At 36.0% G+C, this 25,204-nt stretch overlaps 1 protein-coding gene across 1 annotated transcript; it reads right to left on the bottom strand.

Moving 5' to 3' along the window:
* Nucleotides 1-25,005, bottom strand: LOC120008517 (small subunit processome component 20 homolog). The gene is made up of 32 exons (XM_038858861.1): nt 24,802-25,005; nt 24,373-24,514; nt 24,123-24,245; nt 23,098-23,255; nt 22,621-22,665; nt 21,260-21,338; nt 21,071-21,144; nt 19,113-19,219; nt 16,920-17,102; nt 16,295-16,498; nt 15,972-16,191; nt 15,770-15,844; nt 15,333-15,682; nt 14,743-14,935; nt 14,213-14,462; nt 13,783-14,122; nt 13,325-13,505; nt 13,075-13,215; nt 12,667-12,928; nt 12,041-12,505; nt 10,432-10,895; nt 9,997-10,133; nt 9,722-9,903; nt 9,231-9,623; nt 8,799-8,924; nt 8,039-8,104; nt 6,135-7,960; nt 5,773-6,052; nt 4,057-4,290; nt 1,333-1,857; nt 1,035-1,167; nt 1-647 (listed from the first exon to the last, which is right to left on the bottom strand). Exons 2-32 carry the CDS (start codon nt 24,439-24,441, stop codon nt 391-393), a joined length of 8,142 nt encoding a protein of 2,713 aa, XP_038714789.1. The 5' UTR covers nt 24,442-24,514; nt 24,802-25,005; the 3' UTR covers nt 1-390.
* Between the last annotated feature and the right edge of the window lie 199 nt (nt 25,006-25,204).

Here is a 25,204-nt window from a genome sequence, read left to right as displayed (position 1 = left end):
TGATCAATATAATTAAAGGTAAATTTTCATTTATCAATGTCAAAAGACCATGTGAGAATGCTAAATTTGCACATAAAAAATGGAACCAATCAAGTGAATGATCTTTTCATTCACCCCTAACCAAATGTATAGAAAGAGCAATAGGTCTTGGTGGTAATAGCTATCAGTTCTGATTCCTTTTCTATCTATAAAGTAAACAGTCGACCATTTCATTTTTCCAAGTGTAAAAACAGCAACTCCTTTTCCTCTTAAATAGAAAAAATAAAAAATAAAAAGTTATTAAGTAGCTGACATGCCTAAACTCTATACAAAAATAAAAGGCTCCCCATGATGATCTGTTCCTCCTTCCTACGTGGGAGATATAGGAATAATAACAGTCCAACCCAACTTTCACTTCATCCATCTTCCCATTTTCATAGACATTATCTTCCTTCTCTTGTGGTCGCGATGCTTCGCTGAAATCCTCAGCTTCCTCTTGGCATTCCGCGTTGGATTCACTACAGCCATGACCTTGTCTTCTTGTCTTCTCTTATCCCTCTTCGCCTTGAGATTTCTTCTGATCTCGTTGTAAACATGGACAAAATTCTGGATCCCCAAACTATCTCGTATGCTTCTGCAAACTTCTTCTGCTAATTGTTTCAAATCATCTGCAAGAAAATCAAATTTAACACAATTCGTCAGATTGCAGTTGTTATAAAGAAGGTATATATAGCTTGCTAACTTGGCAGATATTGAAAAAAGAAAATAATGTTAGTTGGAAAAAAAAAATCTACACGCAACTCATCAAGGAAGTACATTAAATTATTAAAACCTAATATAATAAAAAGAGGATGCGCCAAATAGAGCGATACAAGCAATACCCTTCGATATGACTATTTCAAATTGTTAGAACACACAGAAGGTATATAATAAGCTAATATCCAAAAACATTAGAACAAAATGAGAATTCACAGAAGTAACTTTCTACTCAAAAACAGATAGAAAGACGCAATTATAAAACGGAATGAACTATAACCGCAAAGAACCACACCCACCAGGAATGACTTTCCCAGAATATCCCTCGCAAACTTTATACAAGGGCAGCAGAAGTTGAAATGCATATTGCTGGCAGTCGTCTTGACTGATCTGGGAAGAAATTCTTTGGAAAGTATTGAAGACTATCCTCATCTGCAACAATTAATATTTCATTTCAGTAACCATCCGAGTAAAGGTAGCAGACAATATTTTCTTATGCATCAAGAAGGGAAAAAAAGAAGAGTTTGAAGCTGGCAAAATTTTCATATATTTAATCCATGCTGTAACATGAATGTAAATATGCTCCCATGGACAAACCTGAGCAGCCTCCATATTAAGTGAAATGGCTCCCATAGTTTTAAGCAAACAAGAAACAAGTAAATGACGAAGATTCTCAAAGTCGACCCCCTCTCTCTGGTAACATGCACCAGAGGCAAGAGACAAAAGGAGGCCTCTCTCTTTTCTGGAGTCGAGCAACTGAAAAGCTTTAAGAAATTGGCCTTGTTCATGCTGCTCCAGATTAGACCAGAACTTATGAGGGTGTGCACATTCCACTTGTCCCATCAAAGCATGCACAGCACAAGTTGCAAAAACAATATTTTGTGTAATCAGATTGCCAGCAGAATCATCTGAAGGAAGTGTCTTCAGCTGGCAGCAAAGAGAAACAGCAATCATAAAAAGTCTACTAGGTCTCATAAGAAAATAACTTCCCAATGACTTTTCATGATTTTCTCTGCCAGCCTGAGTTGCAGAGGCAAAATACAAGGCTACAAGGCGGCTTGATATGTTACGCAGCCATGCATGCGGGTGCAACAGGAACTCACAGACAGCCTCCCATATATCCTGAAATTAAAGGAGAAATAAGAAATCAATGAGAACTCAAAAGGCAATCTTTTCCTTTTCTTCTTCTTCTACTCTATTAATATTTTTTTACTGTGCAAAAAGTTAGCTGGTTCAAGTGCAAACTTCAACATAGAGCCATGTAATATTAAGAATAACATCTTGCCTCATTGTAACTCCTTTGTTTTGCACCAGCTTGATACTTAATAATATTCTCTTACATTGAAAGGAAAAAAAATCAAGCAGATTCAAAGCAAGAAAAACCAGAAACTCACATGTTCTGACCACCAGCTTAAAGAGACAAACAAAACAAACTTAGTACTAGGGCATGCTCACCGAAGATCCAACTTAATGAACACAACACACTTGAACAAGGATAATGATAAGTACAACTTAGTACTAACTTCATGTTTATCATCCTAGTAAATCTGGGACTCCTGTTTGAAGATGAAAGTTATGCTATTGCAACATTTTGTCTCTTGAAAGAAACCTCTCATCGATTAACAAAATCAGAACGAGCCACAAAATCTAATGCTTAAAGATTCTGTACGAAGAGTTGAAAATGAACTAATTTAAGATTGGAAACCGGCCATGGTTCTCAGTAACACAACTTAAAAAATGAATCAAGACATATGAAACAGACATCACTAAGCTTTCCTCTAGCACAGACTTTATAGAATAATGTGGAAATAAATAAAAAATCCCACTAGGAATTTATCAAGACTCGTGATATTGATGACTACTTCTAAGAAATATCTGCCTAGACTCTTTCGCTATGAGCATTTCCTCCAGCCATCTTCTTCATGTGAGAACCAAAGATACAGAAATTGATTACCGATGCACTGAAGAATCAAATCAAAGAATAGAATAGTTCATGTTTACACAATATTTGCAAATCAGTTGAGTAAATGCAAAGGCCTCAAGTCAGAAAATTTTCAGGAATTTATATAAGAAGGTAGATGATACCAACTAGGTATGGTCTAGGTCTAGCTTAACCAAATGCTGAGAGATATAAAGGTAACTGAACAAAATACCCAAAGAATGAATATAGCATAAATTAGAATTTGCCGATGTAGCAAAAATGAAAATGTTGTGTTTGCAACAGAAGTAATGACAGCGTACCAAAATAGACCATTCAATTAAGGTTAGGGGAAGTGGACATTGCAGACAAAAAGTGAGAAAATCATTTTAAATGGTTTAGATATGTGCAACATATAGATAGTGGCGTGACTGTGAGAAGAGTCAAGAAGCTCCAGGTGATAGTGTGAAAGAGAATACCGAAAAGGAAAGGAACAATAGAATTTGCAACAACAGGGATTCCAAGGTGAATGTGCAGTGAATCTTACTTTAGTTTGAAACTATGGTTTTTGGCATTTGCAATAATTTTCTGGAGGCCTTTTTTCAGCCTCCTCGTAATTCCTCTTGTGAACCTTCTTGGGCTTAAATGAATTTCTTTTTCCATTCACGAAATCAAAAAAATAAAATGAAAGGAAAGAGGAAGAATTAATAAAAAAAGAATCACAGCCACATAGGATTAGTGGATAGTGTAGCTCTTAATAGGAACAAATGGACTAAAAACTATCCGCAAAGTGGATTCCAATTGACTTCTCTTATGAATTTATGTAGGAAACCCCAAATTGTTCTGACAAAAGCTTAGATGATTACTATAGTATAACATCAGTGACCCACATAGACCATTCATAACCAGCTTCTCCCCAAAATCGTCTCCTCCAACTTACTTCGGGAAACAAAGTGGAAGGAACAAAACAAACTGTTTCATTACACTGAATACCTATGCTTTATCTATCTATAAGCACATACTCATTTTAAGCTTACCAATAGACAGAAAACATATTGTTCCAAATTTTAAAATCCTTTTGATAGCTGTTTCTGTCCCAAAAGAAAAGCTACATTCATTTTGCTTCATCACCACATGCTTTCGAAGATTTTTTCCAAGAAAAAGAGATTTTTTTATTTACAGGAAAACAAATTCCACAAGCACCATTCTATCATAAATCAATTCCACAATAATAAATCCATTGATATTGGGTTTAAGCAAATCAATAAGTCAACAAATTATTTTGAACAATTTTCGCCTCTTAATTGAAAAAAAACAAGTGCAAATGCAACGAAACTTCGCAAAGACTAGCATGATTAATGGTAAATATAATAAATGTTTGTCAAAACTAAATTTGGTCTTACCTCAAGATCCTTTTCGAAACTTAGGTTATGCAAGTGATGTAGCAGCTTCTCCAGCAAAACTAGGGAATAATATGCCTCTTTCCAGAAATGAACATTATTTTCATCAGAAAGATCCAACTGTCTGTTGGCAACAGCATTCATAGCAGACTGCAAAATGCGTCTAATCACTGGCAATACACTATTTATATGAACCTGGAAGCTATCATCCATTACTTCAACCAGTAGCCCCAAGACCTGTTCAAATATAGTCAGATGCCATTACAACATGAAGCAGAAGAATTATAAAGGCACCAAGTGTATATTAGCTATCAGAAAATCCCATTACTCAAGAATATATCTCGATGTTCTCTTGTTTCTTATGTTGAGCTGATAATTGTAGTTTACTACATATGAAAGAAGATAAGATTTAGCACAAATCAAAACATTTAATGTTGTAACACATAAAAAAACTTATTTTTTCAGTCATGGAGTGAAATTTATTATCATTACATGCCAGTTATGCGGTTTCCAAAGGCAAGTTGAATCTCAGGATAACCCATGTTAAAGTTATATACTTATATCCAATCAATGCAACAACAATCAGCCAAATTCTACTTCACGTTACCCATGCAAGTCATATCCCATCCAAGCTACAATGCAGGATTTTCCAAAAATCCTTACCCACAAAATCTCACATTAATGGAAGAAACTGCCAAACCATACTTTGTTGATAAGTCAAGGCAATTGACATGAACTATGAAATACATAGTGCTGGTGGTGGAGAGGTCCATATAATCAAGCATACTGCAGAGCCTCATCCCACAGTAACAATCAAAGCCAGTTTTTGACAAGCCATAAACTAGTGACTGCACTGTGCTCATCTAACTCATGGAAACCCAAAACAGGGTGGGTGTGGTGGTAGTTTTGTTTTTTTTTTTTTTTTTTGGGGGGGGGGGGGGGGGGGGGGGTTGTGCGGCAATTGACTGCAAATTAGTCCTGCACGGTTGCACATTCAAGTGCACGGTAGGATTGTAAACTAGTGAATCCTGAATGCAAATGTAGTACATTTATTTGGACAGTGCTAACATTTTTAATGGATGGAAACAAAGTACATGCCAAGAAATTGTAGTGTCCATGACCCCATGTACACACATCAGTTTAAATACAGTACAATCACTAATAATTATCTTACATTTATCTTTCAAATTGAACAGAAATACTTAACCTGTTCAGCTCAGTGGAGAAAGAGACCCACACAAGGAGTCCCACATTGAAAAGTAAAGAGGGGAGTGTGTGTGTGGTTTATAATACATTGGTTGACCCCAACCTCACAAGTCATGGTTTTCGAGCAAAGTGGGCCTCCAAATGTATGATAAACCCAAGTTTTAAGGCCTATTAATGTGGGCTAACCCCATGGTCCATAATGGAACACACAGAATGGAGCAATGAAGCAGATTAAATTATCCTAAATGCTTTCTCGTTTACGCTCGACTGTTTCTCAATTCTAAGAGTTGTTCATCGATCTTGACCATATCAATTTTAAAAAAACCCCAGAAACTGCAAAGCAAATTAATTAAAGACCAAATGAACATACCACAAAGTCAACTCCAATAACTAGCCCTATAGAAATCTGTGTTTGGCAAAGTCATCACTGGTGATATTTGTGCTTATAAAAATCCAATTCTATTTGCAGGTTCAATCAAGCACTAGTAAGATAGAATCATCATAAACTTTTACCTGTGCACCAGTACTCCACAGCTGCTGCTTTTCTCCCAAATACCACGATAAACTGTACTGGAGGATGGAAAGAAGTGAATGCGGTTCTATACGGCCTATGAGATGCTTTATAACCGTGCCAGTCATGGAGCGAACTTTATTATCAGTATCATTTGCCAAGGAAACCACCAAATGAACAAAAACTGTCTGTGATTGCTCATCCAATATGCTTTTTGGAAATTTCATTATTATTGCATGGAGCATTTCAAGCACAGCTTCTCTTCCAGTAGAATGTTCATACCTGCAAGGGTAGTTAAATCAGCATAGCACAACTTAAAACCAACGTAACTGTTCAATTGTTCAAACTTTTCTTGGTTATATACCTTAAATTGGCAAGTAGAAAATCCAAGTGTTGTTGCAAACGCTTTTCTGAGAGATGATAATCGAGTAAGAACTGCAATAATATCTGACTGCATTTCTTCCGAATTGATTCCACCTGACTCGTCACCATCAATTCCGCAACTTGAATTACAATGTCATATATCTCATGAACAACTAGCTTGCGGCTGACAATTGCCTTAAGAAGAGAAAGGGCAACAAAAGAAGGATTCTTTTCAAGATCGACAAACAAGGGAAACTGAATTAATAGATGTAATTGATCCGAGGAAAGTGTAATTTTGGTGCAACGCAGGAGCACAGTTAACAAGCGTAGGCAAGATTCCGTTAGAGGACTGCTAGAACTGACAGAACTTTGAGCGATATCCAACAGTGTCATCTTTATTTTATCAGCTTGAGATTCAAGGGATGGTAATGGCAACCTTATCAATGGAGTTAGGCACCTAAGGGATGCTGATAAAACATCTTCATACTTAGAGCTCAAGCAAATGCCTAGCAGCTTGACAAAAGGATCCAACATTGACAACAGTTCACCATTTTTGTCAGACTTTATGTTCTTTATGCGGTTGCGCAGCATCCCTAGAGCAAACACCGTAATAAGATGTGAACATGCTGATTTGGCACTAATGGTTTGCCTGGAATTAGCTTTCGCATTAACAATTGTTGTGGGATGGTTTTTCGTGTTCCCAGTAGATAGCTTCTCAAGCTGACCAGTTTCTTCATTACTTCCATCCTCAATTAGGCCATATATAAAGATAAAAAGATCTGTCTGGTTAACAGATGGGTTATGTTCAATACCAGCAGCTACGTGTTTTAACATACTTTCCAATTTTGCTCTCACTTTTGGTATTCGAAACTTCTGCATATGAGCTGTAACAGGTGAAAGAAGTTTCTCGGCATGGATTTTGAACGTTACAGTCTGGGCAACCATTTTTAAGGTATCAAAGGACTTCTGCTTCCTAGTTTCCTTCATTCTAGAAGCAATCTTTTCCACCTCTTTCTCCTCAGCAACATCTCCAAGAATATCATTCTCTATAACAGAGAGAAGATCTTCTAGACAATAATCCAACTTCCCACTAATGGGATCTGAAATAAACTGTGACAAAATAAAATTGAGCGTGTATCCCAATACATGCAGCTCAAATCCTCTCTTCAAAGTCGCTCGCAAAACCCTAACAATAAATTGCAGGTACTCCAGCCCAAGCTCCTTCAAACAAGCAGCTAAAGCAGACCTAGCTTCATCTCGAATGCTTTGCAAACGATTCTTTAAATAATTTGAAATGCGATGAATAACATTAGGAAGCAGCGAATCCATTATGTCTGTAGGAAGCAACTTTAGTACTTTCAATGCAACTACAAAGATAGTAACGTTGACCTTATCTGAATCAGAATTTAGTACTTTCTGTATCTTTGGAAGCAGAGTTTTATGGAGACATGTCTGTATGTCAGCGACCATAGGAGAGCTACTATTTCTTTTCAACTGAGCTGAGGAATCAGTGACCATGGTATCAGCACCTGAAAAGTTCTCCAATCTATCTTTGACTATTTTACTGGGATCAACAACAGAGAAATGAAATTGGCCCAAAACAGAGCAAATCAGACGCAACAAGACCTTTTGCTTGTCAGGGTTCTTGTCCATCTCTCGAAAACATCTAGTCAATAAGGCATAGTACGATCTCCAGTTCATAGCACCAGAGATTGAACCAAGTGCCTCCACGCATGCATTTCTAATATTTTCTCCCTTTCCATTTTGTACATCAATTAACATATTGAAAAAGAGTGGTACAAACACCTTATTGATAATCCCCTGAACCTGAAAGAAAACATAGTACGCATTAGTTGCTCCGAAAAAAAAAATTGATAGGAAAAAGATAACGAAAAAATTAATTACCTCTGAGATATTATGCATACTGACTACATTTCTGAAGCGTGACAGTGCCCTTGCTCTCCTATGCTTCTGCAAGTTCATATGAAAAATATACGAGAGGTTGAGATTCTCAGTGTAATGAACAGAAAATTACTAGTAAAAAATATCCCTCAAGCACTTTTACTGAGAAACAGATCACGGAAGATTTCATCTAAGGGAGATAAGCCCATGCATCATGAATTGGCAAGTCAATGATTGTTTACAGAAATTGACACATTAACAAAACAAAACTCTGTCACTGCAGGTCACAGTAATGGAAATTTCATGTCAGGTGTACATAGTTGAAAGGTTAAACCTCCTGCAGTGAGTGGGGTCGGGGACACGCAGGATGTTTGTAGCCTTACCCCACATAATATGTGAAGAGTGATAGCTTGTGTGGTGCCTGACCATGGGCCAGGGTCAGGCCCGGATCGTACAAAATTTCTGATTTCCTAAAGACTGTGGAGAGGTAGTTATGGTATTGTGAAATGTCTCTGTTGCCCGGGTGAACCATGTAAAAATCTTGTGTTTCTTTTGTTTTGTTTTTTAATTTTCTGCTATTCGCTGTCAGTTTGGAAGATCGATTCCCAACAGAGAGGTTGTTTCTAGGAATGGAATATGCGACCTCTAGGTTGTACCCTCGCAACTCCCTCACTAAGCCACATGTTCGCGTAAAAGTCAACTATAGATAGTCCTTACCAATAATTATATGCAGCTGTACATGAATAACAACGAAGAAATTTACCTGTATGTGAACAATATTGTTAAAAAAATCTTGTTCCGCATCTTCTGAGCACAAGTTTTTCAAGGAATTAAGATTTTCCAGTTCAGGAAGCTTCAACACCATCTCTCGCAATAACTCAATCCATTCCTGAAACCATATCCATAAACTAATAAAACAATAACATAGTACCAAAGTACTAAGAAGGCACCATTTCAAACAAAGAAAAAGAAAGAATTTTTCTTGTCCCAGATGAATTTTAAAACCCTATTACTCTCCATTCAAACCAGCTCTCTCACTACCCCCTAATGATACCACCGACAAAAAAAGATACAACAATTAAATCCTAATCTGCACATGTACAACTGTTTTAATGCATCTTGTGTATGCCGTATAGGAGATGGTCAAGTGATATCAATTGCTTTAATAAAAATAGAGTCCAAAGAATACCGATACCTTTTTAACAGACCGTGCCCTGCTCATTGCATCTGCTACATGCTTCAAAAGAAACTTGCTTACTATGCGCTGAACACAAGCTCCTGTCCCACAGCCTTTACTAATTTTCATCATTTCAGGTGTTTCATGTCGATTCTCAATCTCCTCTTGGCCAAGAATCATCTTAGAAAACTCAACAAATGAGAGCAAAGACCTATAAGCACTATTCCTTAAGATTATTTCTTCTGAAGACATATCATACACGCAATGCGACAAAATGACTAGTGCTTGATCTTCTTGGATAGTGTAGAATAAATCATCTCCAATCTTTTCATAGGCATTGAGTATGACACTATAGTCGAGGCCACCCATTTCCATGGGAGAGGTTGCATTCAATTCATGGATGAGTTTTGCCTGCATTCCAATCAAAATTTTGAACATGGTGTCTCAGAAATCGGAAATCTACAAAATCAATAGTTAGTTCTTTCAAGGATGAGGGAAGCAGTCATTACCATAAAGGCCACAGAAGGGTCGGATTTAGCAAGAGCATCAAGAAGATCACAAATACCCAACCGTATATCGAGTTCAGCAGACACTAGGAGTGGTGAAACTGCATTAAGTATTTTTGTAGTGATATCACTCCCTAATACTGGTATGATATCTCGAATGGCTTGCACAGCTTCAAGATAGAAACCTGTGAGGCAGTAAGACCAGCTATGAATTTGAGGCTTTCAGGAACAAATTTTTTTTAATATTATTGAAGAAAAAAAAAAGAGATGTAACTTACCCGAATTTTGAACTCTCTTTGTTAAGAATGGCAGCAAGATATCTATGAATTTTCTTGCAAGAGATGGGCCACTTATATACTTCGATAACAATTTGAAAATTCTAATTTCCATCTCCCCAGGATGTTTGACCAATTTCCTGGTATAACAAAACAGTGAATTAAACATATGAACAACTAGAACCTTTTTCTCTTTTGTCTACTTAAACTTTCAACAAATAGAGAAAAAAACTCCAAAATCTTTTCCAAAATGCGCCACGCACCTCTTGAAATAGAACTATGATCAACTTTCAAACTAAGACATCAGACCATCAATCTAAAGACACAGAGATGCATAGACAAACAAAGTAGTGCTGACCAACTGGTTAGGAAACTCAAGCATACACAAAATAAAAAAAATTACCATGAAAGGAATTTATCGTAAGTGCATCTGAATACCTCTTAATAGCACTATCACTGTGAAAAAGACAATGCAAGCCAGAGGTAAGTGCCTCAAGGTTTGAAAGTAGATTTACTCTAACAGAAGTGTCCATGTCTTCCAGCTCACTGTCTAGGTTCAAGAGGTTGTCAATGAATTTAAGCACACATTTTACAACAGCTTCCGAGGCTGTCGTGACTGTAAGGATCGAAAAAATATTTCCAACCAGATTCTTATCCCGATACAGCAGCAAAACCAGTTTGTGGCTTCTACTCATGGCCATAAAGCACGAGAACAGTGAACTTGGTTTCTCGCTGCTAGAGCCCTCCTGCTTGAAACCATCAATTAAAGGTTTTATCGATGTAAAGAATAGGTCCCAGAAATCACAACCAAAATCATGATGTTCATACTTGTTGAGAACAGAGGAAACAATTTTTAGGCTCAAAGATCGCATGTCCTTTAGCTGCTTCAGGGTTGCGTGGTTCTGCATCCAAACCAATTATCATCCTTAGAGAGACTATCATTTTAGCACTAAACAAACTAAAACAAAACACTTGGCATAGTGTTAACCTACTCCTTAAGACTTGAATCAGTGCAAGGTCCCAAGTTCGAGTCCCCTCTCACGCTAATAATAATATAATATAAAGAACATAACTTATCAAAGAAAAACAGCTAAAGGAATCTGCTATGTATTGCAAAAACATGCAGATTTTTTTAATGACATAGAGTCTCTTCTTAAATTGATACTATGATAATATTTATGCACTAAATTCAAAAAAAGCCAAAGCGGATTCCAATTATCTGCCAGGTACATAAAATGATGCGGGAGCAAAAGCGGTCTCTAAAGATTAAATTCAAAGATTTACAAAATATAGATCCATGGCAACTTATAGGGTCTTTTCTAGCTAATATTTAGACTAATTTTATATTTTCATAAGTTAGTTTATATTGAGTCTATTATAACTAAGTTTCCTATAGTTTTCATAGTAAGGGTATCGTCACAATGTCCAGGTATGTCGGAATTCCGAATTTTATAGAAATAAGTATTTCTATTAGTCTTTCATAATGTTATTTTCCCAAGTAAATTCATAGTTATAATAAGAGTCTTACTTTTTAGGAAATCCTAGTATTGTTCGAAGAAAGTTTTTCTAGTATTAGGATTACTAAGAGTCTAAGCCTATAGGCCCTATACATATATGCTCAAGGATATGAATGAATGAATATACAGCTTCGAAAAAATTTATTAGCAACTGATTTGCTGTGTGGTGCAATCCTCCTTTGATTTGATGCCGAGTAACACTGGGTGTGATGCTTAGGTTATCTTTTCTTTTCTACGGCAGTTCTATTTTTTCCCTTGCAAACTCAGACCGGATTCTGCTATTCTAAATTCTAATCACCAAAATTATAACTTTAGTTGTTGATCTACTTAAGAACTCTTCTAAATGGGGATTGCGAAAGCGGTCATACATCAGAAAAAACACTGGTATTCACACACAGAGAGAGCAATCGAATCCACTATTATCATTGATAAAAAAAATCCTAAGAAACCACAGGTAGATACACAAGTTCAAAGGCACAATTTGATTCCAAAATAAAGATTCAGGATTTTTGGCATAATAGCAAGGTTACCTGGACATGATTGGACACTGTTTTTTCCTCCTCTTGTAGAGTTAGGTTGATGCTTGAATTATTGTCTACATGAGAAGAAGACCCAAGAGCCTTTGCAGCGTCAATGCTTGAGGAGCAGCTTTCCAATATCCGAACCACACACCCCATTAAAAACTCAAGAAAAGGACTGATGTGCAATTCGTCAAAAACAACTAGAATATCTTCAATCACATGCAGCAAAGCATATTTCTTCTTCCAAGACAGGGCAAGTATATTTTCTCTGGTGAAATACTTCAAGCAATTTGATAAACGTAACTCATCCGTACCAGTGTTGAAAGAGGTCCAAAACAAATTAGTAGTACCATCAGTCTCATTTGGAATAATGTGCAAGGGCTTCATGAGCATTGCAAAGAAAAGAGGGATCTCATCCACATCAAGTTGAGCTATGAAACCAAGAACTGCCTTTCGGTGGTGCATGCTCATTCGCTGACAACATAAATAGTACATGAAACTCAGTTATACAGGATTGTTGATAAACACACTGAGATCTCATAAGAAAAAACATTTTATATATTGTAGAATAGCTCTTGGGGACCAAAATGATGGAATGAATTTGTGAATCAAAAGAAAATTCATATTAGATATACCTTTCGAGAGGCAATAGTCTTCAATTTTCGCACTTTTGGCATCAGAATACGGATGACATGAGGTACAAGATAAACTCTGTGGACTTCTTCAATGAGGGACGATTCTCTGTCTAAACTCCATGTTGTTAATTCTTCTCTGAATTGTTTTGAACAGATCAAATTTTTCAGATGCTGATCATATGGGAGCAAGAAATCATCTTTCCACATCAACAGGCAGTCAAGAACCTTCATCTGTATTTCAGCATCATTTTCATCCAAAAGCCTGTAAAAGACAACCAAAAAGGATTTATCTGAGCTACTTTAAAAGCAGCAACATGTTGAAATTGACTTTGTTGAAACTATAAACAACATCAAGTAAAATAGGAGTGAGAATAACAATCAAAAAGCATCACCACAAGGTTTACCAACCTAACATGCAGCACATCTTTTAGAAGATGACTACAATAGGAGGACTTTAGGTTTCGCATTTGTCTTAACAGATTCAACCATTCTTTAAGGACATCCTTCCACTCTTTGCCTTTACAAGTACTGGCATTGAACGATCCCACACTGCAACAAAAAAAATGACGACTTCCGATGAGATCCTTCTAATTTCCAAAAGCTCATCTAATCAAAAAATAAAGGACGACTCACTGCCACAAGATCTAGAAGGAACTACCTTAGCATAGCGTCACTTTTGTAGCCCAAAAACTTTAAGAAAAGAGGTACGATTTGTCGAGAGCGAGATTCAACAATGGAAGAAATTTTCTGAGAAGTCTGGAGCAACAAGGACAAAACCGTGTTGCATGGTGTGCTATCAGATGCAGGATCAACAAACAAATGAAAGTGCTGTACCAGATCTGAACATCAAACCAACTGAGAAAGTTAAACTTCTTGGGTAAGTGACATAGAATAAAGAATAACTGTAAAACAAATACAGTAATAATTTATGCTAGAATGATATATTCCGCCATATAGTCCCTTTACTTTTAATCCTCAGAACAGATGAAATTCAAGTATATAAAAGCGATCAAGGATTCACAGTCCTACATCATATGAACATGAATCATATTACACCAAAAAAATAAAATAAAAGCATCCACAAGTATCTTCAAACGCAGATCAAGTTGTACTTACCACTAGATTCATCAGATATTTTGTCGTTGCCTCTGGCTTGTTGATTACCAAGTGTTTGAAACGTGGATTGGCAATATTCAACATAACCGACAAAATTATCCCATACAAGATCAGAATGCTTGCCAATAAGAACTGCAAGGCATTCAGATGCTGGGTTCCATAAATAATTGAAACGGTTGTGGAAGATGCCAATTAAGCCATTTAAAACGAGGGGTATATAAGTCTTAGATACCCTGCCAGTAGAGAGGGCCATCTGAATTTTAGATATCAATAGGGTAACTGTCCTGCTTGTAGAGATTGAAATAGGAGTTTCCTCAATTGAGAGGAGGAGCCGCAGAACCTGAACACAAAAGGAAATATTAGGAAAAACTAAATATAAATCAAGTATGAAATATTCAATAAGGGCAGCAAATTCACTTATATTACATACATTATTGTTGTTAATATCCAGATGACTAATCTGAGAAGCATCATTTTTCACTTTTGTATCAGCTTGCTCGTCCTTGATGGGTTCACATTTCAGAGGTTCATAATGACACAAAATTCTGATAGTTGTAACTCGAATCCCCTTGTCCGATTTGCATAAATTACCAGCAAATATGCCTACTGCATCAACAACCTTCTCAGCTTGAAGCTCAGGATGAGATATCCCAAGGGTGGTGTCTGATTGCAGCGTATGCCTATCATGTAGCGCAAGGTTAAGGGAACATACATTTCTTTTTCAAACAATATTAACCAAGCAGTAAATACTTCTATTGTAAGATAGTCTTGTGTACTTGTGGTTACTGTTCTTGTGTGATAAATATAAAACAAAGTCTTCTCCTGTGGAAGACTAAGGGAGTTATTCTCTCAACTCTCTGCCCCCAATCTCTCTCAACTCTCAGCCTCTCTCACAATCCTCAACAACTTCAAAGAAGCAGATTCAGACATATTTCAAGCATAGGTATATAGAAAGCTTACCCACTAGTATGATCCAAATAATCAGCAACTGCAGATAATACTTGAGAAGATAAATTATATGATTTTGCAAGACGCAAAGCCTTTCTTGTTTCCTCAAGACCAGATTGCTTATAAAAATTCCCCTTGTAATAGGAACTTAAAGCAGCAGCAATTAGGCTGGTCCAAATATTTCTAGAAGCACCTGCAATGTTTTCTGCAAAACATGATGTTAGCATCCTGTATAAAATGAACGAGAGTTTTAAATATGGTATCAGAAGCAATATTTCCAACAAACAATATACCAGTTAAATTGCATTTAGCCAGTGAATCATAGCAACTCATTTAGAAAGCATCAGCACATGCATGTTAAGAACGAAGAAAGTGTCGAGAACTATCATATGGCTTTGACCAAAAAATTCCTCCCTAGGACTCAACCATGGAAGAAGTTCAATTTTGTGCATTAAAAACATAAAACAACCATATTGAATAGGGTCCTTGACTACAACCAAGGATGACTATGTTTCCAACCATATTGAATAGGGTTTAAATACCAGCTAGAACCAATGACTCATCAAGCTATAAAGCATTTTTTAATCAGAATCATGTCTTACCACCATCAATTTTCAATAGTTGATCAAGAGCATCTACCAGATCCATCAGCACAGAAGGAGTAACTTGAGCATTTGATATGTAAGAATAGCAACGTATACTTCCCCAGAGCAGAGCTAACTTGGGCTCTTCAATAAAAGTTGATGACCAATTCCCATCCTTAATACTATTTACTACTTGAATCCAAGAGTAAATAGCACCTTGCAGGAAGCTGCAAACTCTTGAAAACCCCTCTTCTGATATTCCATCGAAAAGGCTACAGCTCTGAGGATTCTCTTGCATTTTCTCACAGAAGGACAACAATAAGCATGTAACTTCCTCACCATAGGTCTCTATTAAATCATTCATCGAGCTGAAAAATGAGATTACAGAAGTTCAAACAACCTAAGGCAATAAACTGTGAAAGAAATGCGCTCAAAATATAAATAATCAATATTACCTTAAGATGTCAACCTTGAACATATGTAGAATGCAAGTATCCTTCAGTAACAGTTCCTTAATAAAAGACAACAAACTGCAGCCAAAGCTTCAGATAAGTCAGAAAAAAAAATGATGGAAAGAATAGAAATAAAGGTAGAAGACAGGAAAAAATATTAAAAAAAGAAGACCGAAAAACGACAATTACTCCACTGACATAATACCTTGAGTTCCGTAATTTAAAAGCAGGGGCCCATTCCAAAGAACACTCATAGATAGAAGACATGTCCCCGGAACTATAGAGCCCATCAAGAATGCATAGCATTAATTGCAGAACTTTATCAACAACTTCTGATGAATGAACTTCCGTCGCATTACCAGATTCAGAAGGCATGATATAAGTTTGCACAAGTAAACCCACACATTTAAGTATTGGATGGTAATCTGTATGCCATAGCAGCAGTTTCAGTATGTCATGCAACAGGGCAGAACAATATAATTGGCACAAAATTAAAATTTACAAAATCAATATTTTGTGATAGCCCACCAAAAACGCTACGCCCTTCATTAAACTGTATGGTAGAAATAAGCAGTAATAACAAGCGGCATAGATGCAACAATCGCCCAGTAGTTACACAGTCATTTATTCGCCGGCAAACGAATTCCCACATCCAATTTAACTCCTCAGGTTCTAGTTCCTCACATAATCGTTGAAAAGCTACGATCACTACTTCAACAACAGCATCTAAACCTGCGAGATGGGGAGAGATAAAACACACTAAAGCCTATATAAAATTATGGAAATCCCAAAATCATCATCCAATCAAGGAATATCAGTTGTAGATTAGTAAAACTAAAAGACGTACTAAATTAGTTACATGTTCTTTTCATCATGACACTGATTATACATATATACAAAAAGAATGAGAACGTAAATAGAGCAAAAACTACAAATGAATAACTAGGGTGATAGAAAGATGATACAATTGCTACAACAAATTATAATTTTTTGGGAGACATTTAGAAGAGATTCTAACATTATCAGCATATATCAATTTATCTCTCGTATGGAAATTGTTAAAAATATTTATGCTTAGACAATGAAGCAACAAGAAGCAAATGAAATACTGACATAATAGCATATATAAAGCATTTCTTAATATACATTTTACCTTTGACCAAATTATCTCCCACGGAAAATATTGAATCATCGGTCAACAAGTTCACTATTCGATCAGCTTTTGAATGAAACCTTGATGATGTTCCTTTCATAGCATAACAAAGCAATGCACCCACTCCGGATTTCCTGGGAAGTAATGGTTCCTCCACGACTTCAAACATGAGCTTTCTAACGCCTGTTCCAATGCATAGGAAGAAAATGTACTCAATGAGAAGTCAAACTCTAAATACAATGGCCCACAAGCAAGCTGCCTATAACTTTTCGTGATGAACCAACTTAATTCTTTCCTCTGGTTAAGATTAGTTACTTTGTCATTCAACCAAATAAGTTAACGTATTGGTTTGGGGCATTTCACATCATTTATGACATATTCTAACACTCCCCCCTCATGTGTGGGCTAGACAATCCGACGGCCCAATACGTGCACAACAAATGAAGCCCAACACTAGGGCTACTCTCACAGGCCCTCACTTGGGGCAACAACAAACATACACAAAGACCCACACTTGGGGAAACAACATATGGAGGTTTAAAATGTGGAAGAAGGTTTGAACCTAAGACCTTCTACTACGATACCATATTAAGATTAGTTACTTTGTCATCCAACCCAATAAGTTAACTCTTGTTGGTTTGGGGAATTTCATATCATTTATACCATATTCTAACACCTCTAAAGTCTAAATGATATAGTCATTGCCTATTGCTTGCTTAATCTGACAGTAGACACCAAACAGCACAACCACAAGAAGCAAAATCATGAACCTGTGTTTTATTTGCTCCTACTTTGATTTTATTTTTAATCTTTTTTCCAAGAATCACAAATATTACTATGAAACATAAGTGCAAGCCTAAAAAAAATTCAAATAATCATCACCCCTGCATGATACTATCTTATTGTTTAAACTGATAAGATGCAGCATAAAGTACAGCATTATTGCTTAAGTCCTTTCTAGAAGAGATAAGCAGTTTATCAAACCAAAATTTTGAACGCAAATTTGACATCACATCTAATGATTTCTGCCAAACCTAGACTAGGAACAAAAGTTCCTTGAAAAACAATTTACATTTTTACATATACTCAATTTTTGTGTAGCAGTAGTTAACATGGCCCATCGGAGGTTCAATGGATTGGAACAAGAAATTACAGGTTAGTGCTTAAACCACTTTGCTCTTCCCTTCCTTTAGATAAAAGTCTGTTAAGCACAAATGTGACACAGCCAAAGCATAAAATAAAACTAAAACAAGATGGACCCACAGAATGATGGGTAAGTACCACTAACCCCAAAAAAAATATTAACAATAAACAGAAGGGAATTTGAAACGTCACATATACATAAAGCTTTTAGGAAACAGTTTCAGAAATGTTGTTGAGTTGGATTAGATGAAAAGTATTATCTGGAATCTGGTTCCCAGAAAAAATTAAGCGACATGTATTGGGGAAGAGAAGTAACAATGCTTTTGATTCTCCATAGAATCAAACTTATGAAACTAAAAATATGATCCAGGCGACTACAGTTTCTTTGCCTAATTAAAGCCAACCTTGGCGTCCTCTTAGGAAGCTTCAGTAGGATAGAAGATTCTCTTCTCTTTTGGTGATTCATGTCCACTGCTTTTTTGTTCCCCATAACTTTCTCAAATTTTACAGTCATAACTCCTCTCTTTCAACTTTTTGATCAAATTGTGACTATAGTATGAAAACAAGTTTTCAAGATACCACAATCCTTCAATATCATAACAATCAAAGCTTTATTGCAAAATAATTTTGGGGTTGGCTAAATGCTTTCACATATGGTACCCTGGTTGTCAAAAAACAACTTAGCCGTAGATCAACCAAGATTCTAGGAGGTGGTGCATATGCTTTGATAAGACACCATGGTAGTCAGTGACCGGGATGTTATGGATCAGGCAATGTACTATACAATATACTATACAAAAAAAAAACACCAACCTAATATAGTAATATACAATGTTGCCAATTGCACAGCTAAAGGGGAGGGGGAGGAGAATGAGATGTTTCGAACATATAGAAAGAAAAGAGGAAAAAAGAAGAAAAAAAACACTATGCTTCATAATAAAGCACACAGAACACGCTTCGCATATGAACATACAACTTTTTCTACATTTTTTCATGTTAGGAGCTTAAAACATAATAACTTATTACCAGAATTCAGGGATAAAACCATACCTTTTTCAAGCTGCTCCTTTGACACTCTTCTTAGCAAAAATGACAATGCTTGTGCCATGTATTCTTGAACATAGTCTCTTGGGTAGTATCTTAGATTCAACGTAACACTGCTCAAAGACGAGAAAGGAAAGAAAAAAAAAATCAACTTAAGTACATATACAAGCAAAAGTGCAAAACCAACCACTGTCATGGAAGACCTTAAGAATATCCTTATGAGTTCATATCATTCTAATCTTTTAACCAAGTTATAACCGTAGTAGATACACCATATAATATACTCGGCCATATAGTTAGGTTCAACACAGAGGAAAAAAAAGTTTGGTTCAAAACAACATTCCAAGTTCAGTGCCAGGCATGTTTATCGCGAAAAGTTAATTTACAAAATCATCCCAGTGAGTTCCATATTTGTGATAAAAGAATACCCCAGTCACAAAAGAAAACTAGATGCACTTTTTGATTTCATATGACCAGCCATAAATCTATGAGATATATCATCCTCAATCACCTCTTTCATTCTAAATTATTGACTCGTGATGCTTAAAATTCTCACTGAGGTATCTGTTGCCCTCTCTTTTAACTGAATCATCATAACCTTTCCAGTCTTTGCAAAATTGCACTAGATACCCCGTTATGGTCCTACTAAATCTGAAGTCACATGTCCCAGTGTTTCCAAATTAGAATCGACTCCAATAATAGTATCAAAAAAATATCAATCCGCAAACAGATTGCAGCAAGGAGACTTCTACTTTATATCTTCTAAGCTTATCAATCTCAATAGCAAAGTTTTCTGACTTATTGTTTATATGGCATAGAATCTTTCGATATCCTTTGATTTTACTATAAAGCAGAAAAAATCGGCTCTGAAATCAGCCTTCACCAAGAAAGGGATACGTCACTGAAAATTTCCATCACCATACTCAAATTAACAATATTACTCAACCCAACTAGCTCCAGAAGATACTGAATCAAAGGATCGTGATCTAAACTTTACTTTCTCAACAGTGAAACACACTTATAACATTATGTCAGTGTCAAGTTTCCACAACAGGAAAAATATCCAATTATTACTCGTGAAGCAGAAAAGAAAGTGTCTGATTTCATCATTGACTTAAAGTCATATGGGAAAAAATCCAATTTATTTAGTCGTGAAGCAAAAAAAAGGAGGGATCAGAATTCATCATTGACCTATAAGTATGACATTCAAAGGCGAGAATTGAAACTTTACCAGAAAAGACAGAACAATACTGGCCAAATACATCAGCAAAATAAAAGTTCATTTCCAAAAGATTTCAAATATTAAACCATATACATAATTGAGATGCTGACAGTGAACTAACCACATACTATTTAAGTTTCATTTCACATTACTAGAAGATTTATGGTTTCATGACACTATGCAGGTTGTAATTAATTGTAAATGTTACATGATTTTGAGGTGGATTATTTCATACAAATACGAACGTGTTCCATAGATTGCTCAAAACTGTAGTCTGTCCAATTACTTTTCTATCCTACCGAATGCTTTTAAACTGAAGCTGAGTCGTACCATCTTTCAGTATCATTCAACGGTATGTCCTATCAAGTATCAACAAGATCAATTCCTCTCTCTCATGTACTTCTAAATTTTATTTCCCATTCAAGAAAAGGGGGGGAAGGGGAGAAAAAAAGAAGAAAAGAGAGAGAGGCAGATATCAGGTGATCGAAAAAAAGAAAGAAAGAAAGAAGAAGGTATCAGGTGGTTGTGTACAATGTTTCTTTTCTTTAATATAAAAACTTATTAGAGCAACTAGCAGGTACAAAAGATATTACAAAGAGACTAAGTTTACAACGAAGTTAAAGAACATTTCAGTATCACGTTCTTCTTGATATTTCCCAGATATTGCTTATCAAAAAAAAATATTTCCCACATATTATCAAAAACTATGCAAACAAATTGCTGGCACGTAATTTTAACTTACCTGAGCAAGTTAATAATGTCCCTGGCAAGATATTTTTGCAGATACATCATTATATATGACCATGATGTAAAAATCTACATGAAAATCCACACATGAAGAAGACAAGTCAATACCAAAGAGAAAATAAGAAAAAAAATAAAAATACATATGTGTGCGTGTGTGTGAATTTGGAAAAGAGATAACTAAGACCTGCTCAATGATCTCTGGCTCCCTATCAGCACCAGAATTAAGGAGAGACACCAAAGAGTCGACAATCCTTGGCAAAAAGCTGGCAAAATCATAATTCCCAAGAAACATGTCAAGCTTACAGAAAATAGAAGGAAATCTAAATAAGAAAGGCATAATATGTATACATAAACATATATAAGAAATGGAATGATGATTCTTCCTCATCAGTCATAAGCAAAACACAATGAAGAAATTAAGATATCAATAATAAAATAATGGTACCCCCATATAACTGAGCTACCTGCATATAAATATACCATCCAACTATCATTGCAAACTGATGGTTGTATACACCATTTCACACACCAATTCTATAATATCCGAAAATACAATCAACAAACAAAAGTGCCCTCAGAAACTGAAAGCATGCTAGATGGACTCATAGACAAGAAGAAACACCCGAGTAAGCACATGAGCACCAAGAGAATGTTTTATAGTGTGTAACATTGACCAAACAGAAAAGTAAAGGGCATTACAGATAAATACAAACATTGCAAATTACATAATTTTTGAAACCCCTGGACAAGATCACAAGTACACATAAATGTTAGACAATATTGTAAAAATGACCTAATCCGACATAAATCCTAGAATAGATGATTCCACATGTAGGAAAGAAAGAAGCATTAATGAACTCTCAAAAATAATAACTCATACTATATCCTTACATGCATATCCCCTTATAAGCCATAAACCGCAGAAGATCAGCCATAGTTATCTCCCAAAAACTTCGAAAGGAACACTCAATCTATTACCACTTGTATATCAATTCATGGACCTCTTTTTTATCTCCAAATCCACATTTGTGAATTTGTTCTTACAAGCCTAATTTCTTTGGAACCATACAACTCACAACAATACATAGGTTCTATTTAAGTTTCAAAAAAATTCCATTCACTACAACAGCCAGACATCCCCTCTGCACACACAGAGAGACAATAACACTCTAAATAAAAGGTTGTGTAGAACCCAGAAGCAAGGGAGGGAACTGCATTTACTGAGAGGCAAATATTAAAAAATGAATCATTATGAATAAGTAATTTAAATGGAAATATTTGAAGTTGAGGAATCATGGACAGAGAGTGCCAAATGACAAGTTAATGCAGATACAATCAGAAGATCATGAAACCCCTTTTTTTGGTCTTTTTTAAACACTCACTAAGAAGCTAATGAAACTGCATATGTCATCTCAAACAAGTTCATGCGTTTGGTTGCGAGTGTACAATATGTCAATGCACATCAAACATAACAAATTAGTGAATGAAACAAAACGCGTCTTAGAAAACAAGATGAATTTAATGAAAGAAATACAAGAAACTCACCAAAGAAAATCCTCCTGAAGATCTCTTGATAAAGCTGCAATCAACCTGATGGAAAAGTAATTTCAATCTCAAGCAACATCAACTGAAGCAAGTGAATGAACTTTTGAACAAAAAGAGCAAACAACTAAATTTTCGACAATATTTTTTTATTATAAGAATACATACTTAATTGAATAAGAGGCATGCTAGACAAAAATTCTATGTCTAAACTTACTAATTCTACCATCTAGGACAAAAAGATGTGTTGATCGGACATTATTGTCCTTCATAGATATTCGTAAAAAGAGAGGCCTGTTCTATGATAACAAGTCCCAAGTTCAACTTCCTTAACCTCTTTTTCACTTGCAAGATTTATAGGTTTTCTTATGCTAAGACTTTAAGTTTAACTCAAATCATTCCTTTATTTGTTTTCTTAGTTCAATAATTTATACAACATGCTAGCTTGTAAAAAGAATCAATTAGAAAAATGCCGCATACCTTAGAACAGGATCAATTGAGAGTCTTGCATTCATTTGCAATCTAAAAAGAAGTTTCGATATAACCGATTCCTTATGCAACAGCACCAGGGGTAATGTCTGTACAAATGGCATAATTTCCTCATAAAATGAAATAAAGTCCTCTGCAGTATTCAACTCCTGCATCATGACAATTTTTTAAAAAAAAATCAATAACAATGATATTTTAAGAAGTAAAGAGGATGGGGAAAGACAACAAAGGAATAAAATGTTGGGCCCTCTTCTTCCAACTCAACAAACCAACTCGTACACCCCACACAATGAAATACGCGGCCCAATAAAACACATAAAATAATTGTTATAGAGCTCAAAATGAGCAAGCTGACTGAAAGCCTGCAACTAACTCTCAGCTTGAGTATTCTTGTTTTATATGTTAGCCAAGCTTCAATATGATTCTAAGCTAGTCAGCAACAAAAAGTTGCACCCTAATAGCTGGCAAGGTCATGAGCATAGGACACGATGACTTTGTCAGTCTCACCCAGATTTTTTATTTTTTTTTTACTGCTGTCCATCGATAAAGAATGCATGCCAGTATACCACCAATAAAAAATGTCAACGAAGAGAGCATTTCGAAAAACTCGCCTAACTCCTTATGCTTAAAAAGTTTATCACAATCTCTAATGACATTAGAAATTTTGAATATGGCTCCTACAAATATTTGAGTTTAATTACGACATTTTCTATCCTCCTGAGGCAAGAATGTAAAAGGTTAGGGTATGGTATGATAAAAGGGCTTTCCAACAAATTAGCATATAATATGAAAATCGTTTTGATAACAGTTTTTTCATTGCAAGGGATTTTCAATAAAAATCAACTGACAAACATGATTTTGTCATTATCATGATTCATGACTCTTACTCTAAAAGAGAGGATGAAATCAGCCAACAAGCTGATAACAATTTTCATTATCCACCCAAATATAATCAATTAAAATGCAATTCAAAATAAATGGAAAAAATGAAACAAAATTAATGAGTTAACGCATACCCTCCATTCTATGAGACAGTCCCGGAAGAAGGAAGAACCCTCTGATGGCTCTGATTTAATTTTGTCAAGGCTTCGATAGACATCGATGTCAATCTCTTCTAGTTTCTGAGAGAATCTCTTGAACTGCATGGGCGGCAGAAAAAATCATATTTTGTAATTTTTTCACCGAAAGCTTCCTATGTTCTTCGTATCATGGTTTATGTAGGGTTTAAGCACTAGGGCATTAGAAAACAAGTGCAAAAGAACTTACAACAAAGCGACGACGGCCGGGAGATTTGTTGAGAGACTTGACCGCCTGAGCATGTGAAGCCGTCGCCATGAGAACCCAACTGAGTTTATAGTGAGAGGAGAGAAGAAGGAAAGGTTTTATGCTCCCACTCTACCACAACAATCTAGGGCACCCATTAAGTTATAGGAATTAGTTATATATTCCAAAAACATGGAATTGCATAAATGACAAAAACCCAAAAACAAGTAGTTCAAATAAAACACGCATGAGTTGAATATAAGAGCAACAAAAGATAGCCTAAACTGTAACAACATTATTGAAGGACGATAAAGACCAGTGATTTTATTAGACTGAGAATGCGCTGAAGTTTTTGTTCTAGTTGCCGTTGAGATTATAATGAAGAATTCGAACAAGATGGGAGCATGGTTTTTGCGGTTTGTAAACACACACCTGACAAAGCTTATATCGGTCGAAGGGCGATGGCAGCTGAGGGAAGGCTAGCGGAGGCGGAGCGCGTCAGCGGCGTGCTGCTAAATGGCAAGGGCAAGTTCAACGGCGGCAGCTCTATGTATTTTGGAAGAACAAGGGCAAGTGCAAAGTCGACTGGCGAGTGGGCCTTCACCGCAGCGGCGTAGCGGAGTGGCGACTGCAGCTCTGCCTCTTGTTTAGGTTGAGAAAATAAATTGATTAAAGATTATAGTTTATATATCGAATTTTTTTCTAAACCGGAAACGAAACCGAAAATCCAGAAATTTTTAAACCGAGCCACAAACCGATAAACTGAACCGAATGCAATTTCTCGGTTTGATTTTCGGTTCAGTTTATCGATTTGGTTCAGTTCTTTACACCCCGT

Source organism: Tripterygium wilfordii, chromosome 11, assembly GCF_013401445.1.
Source record: "Tripterygium wilfordii isolate XIE 37 chromosome 11, ASM1340144v1, whole genome shotgun sequence".
Taxonomy (NCBI): Eukaryota; Viridiplantae; Streptophyta; class Magnoliopsida; order Celastrales; family Celastraceae; genus Tripterygium; species Tripterygium wilfordii.
This window is presented reverse-complemented; position numbering and strand designations above follow the sequence as displayed.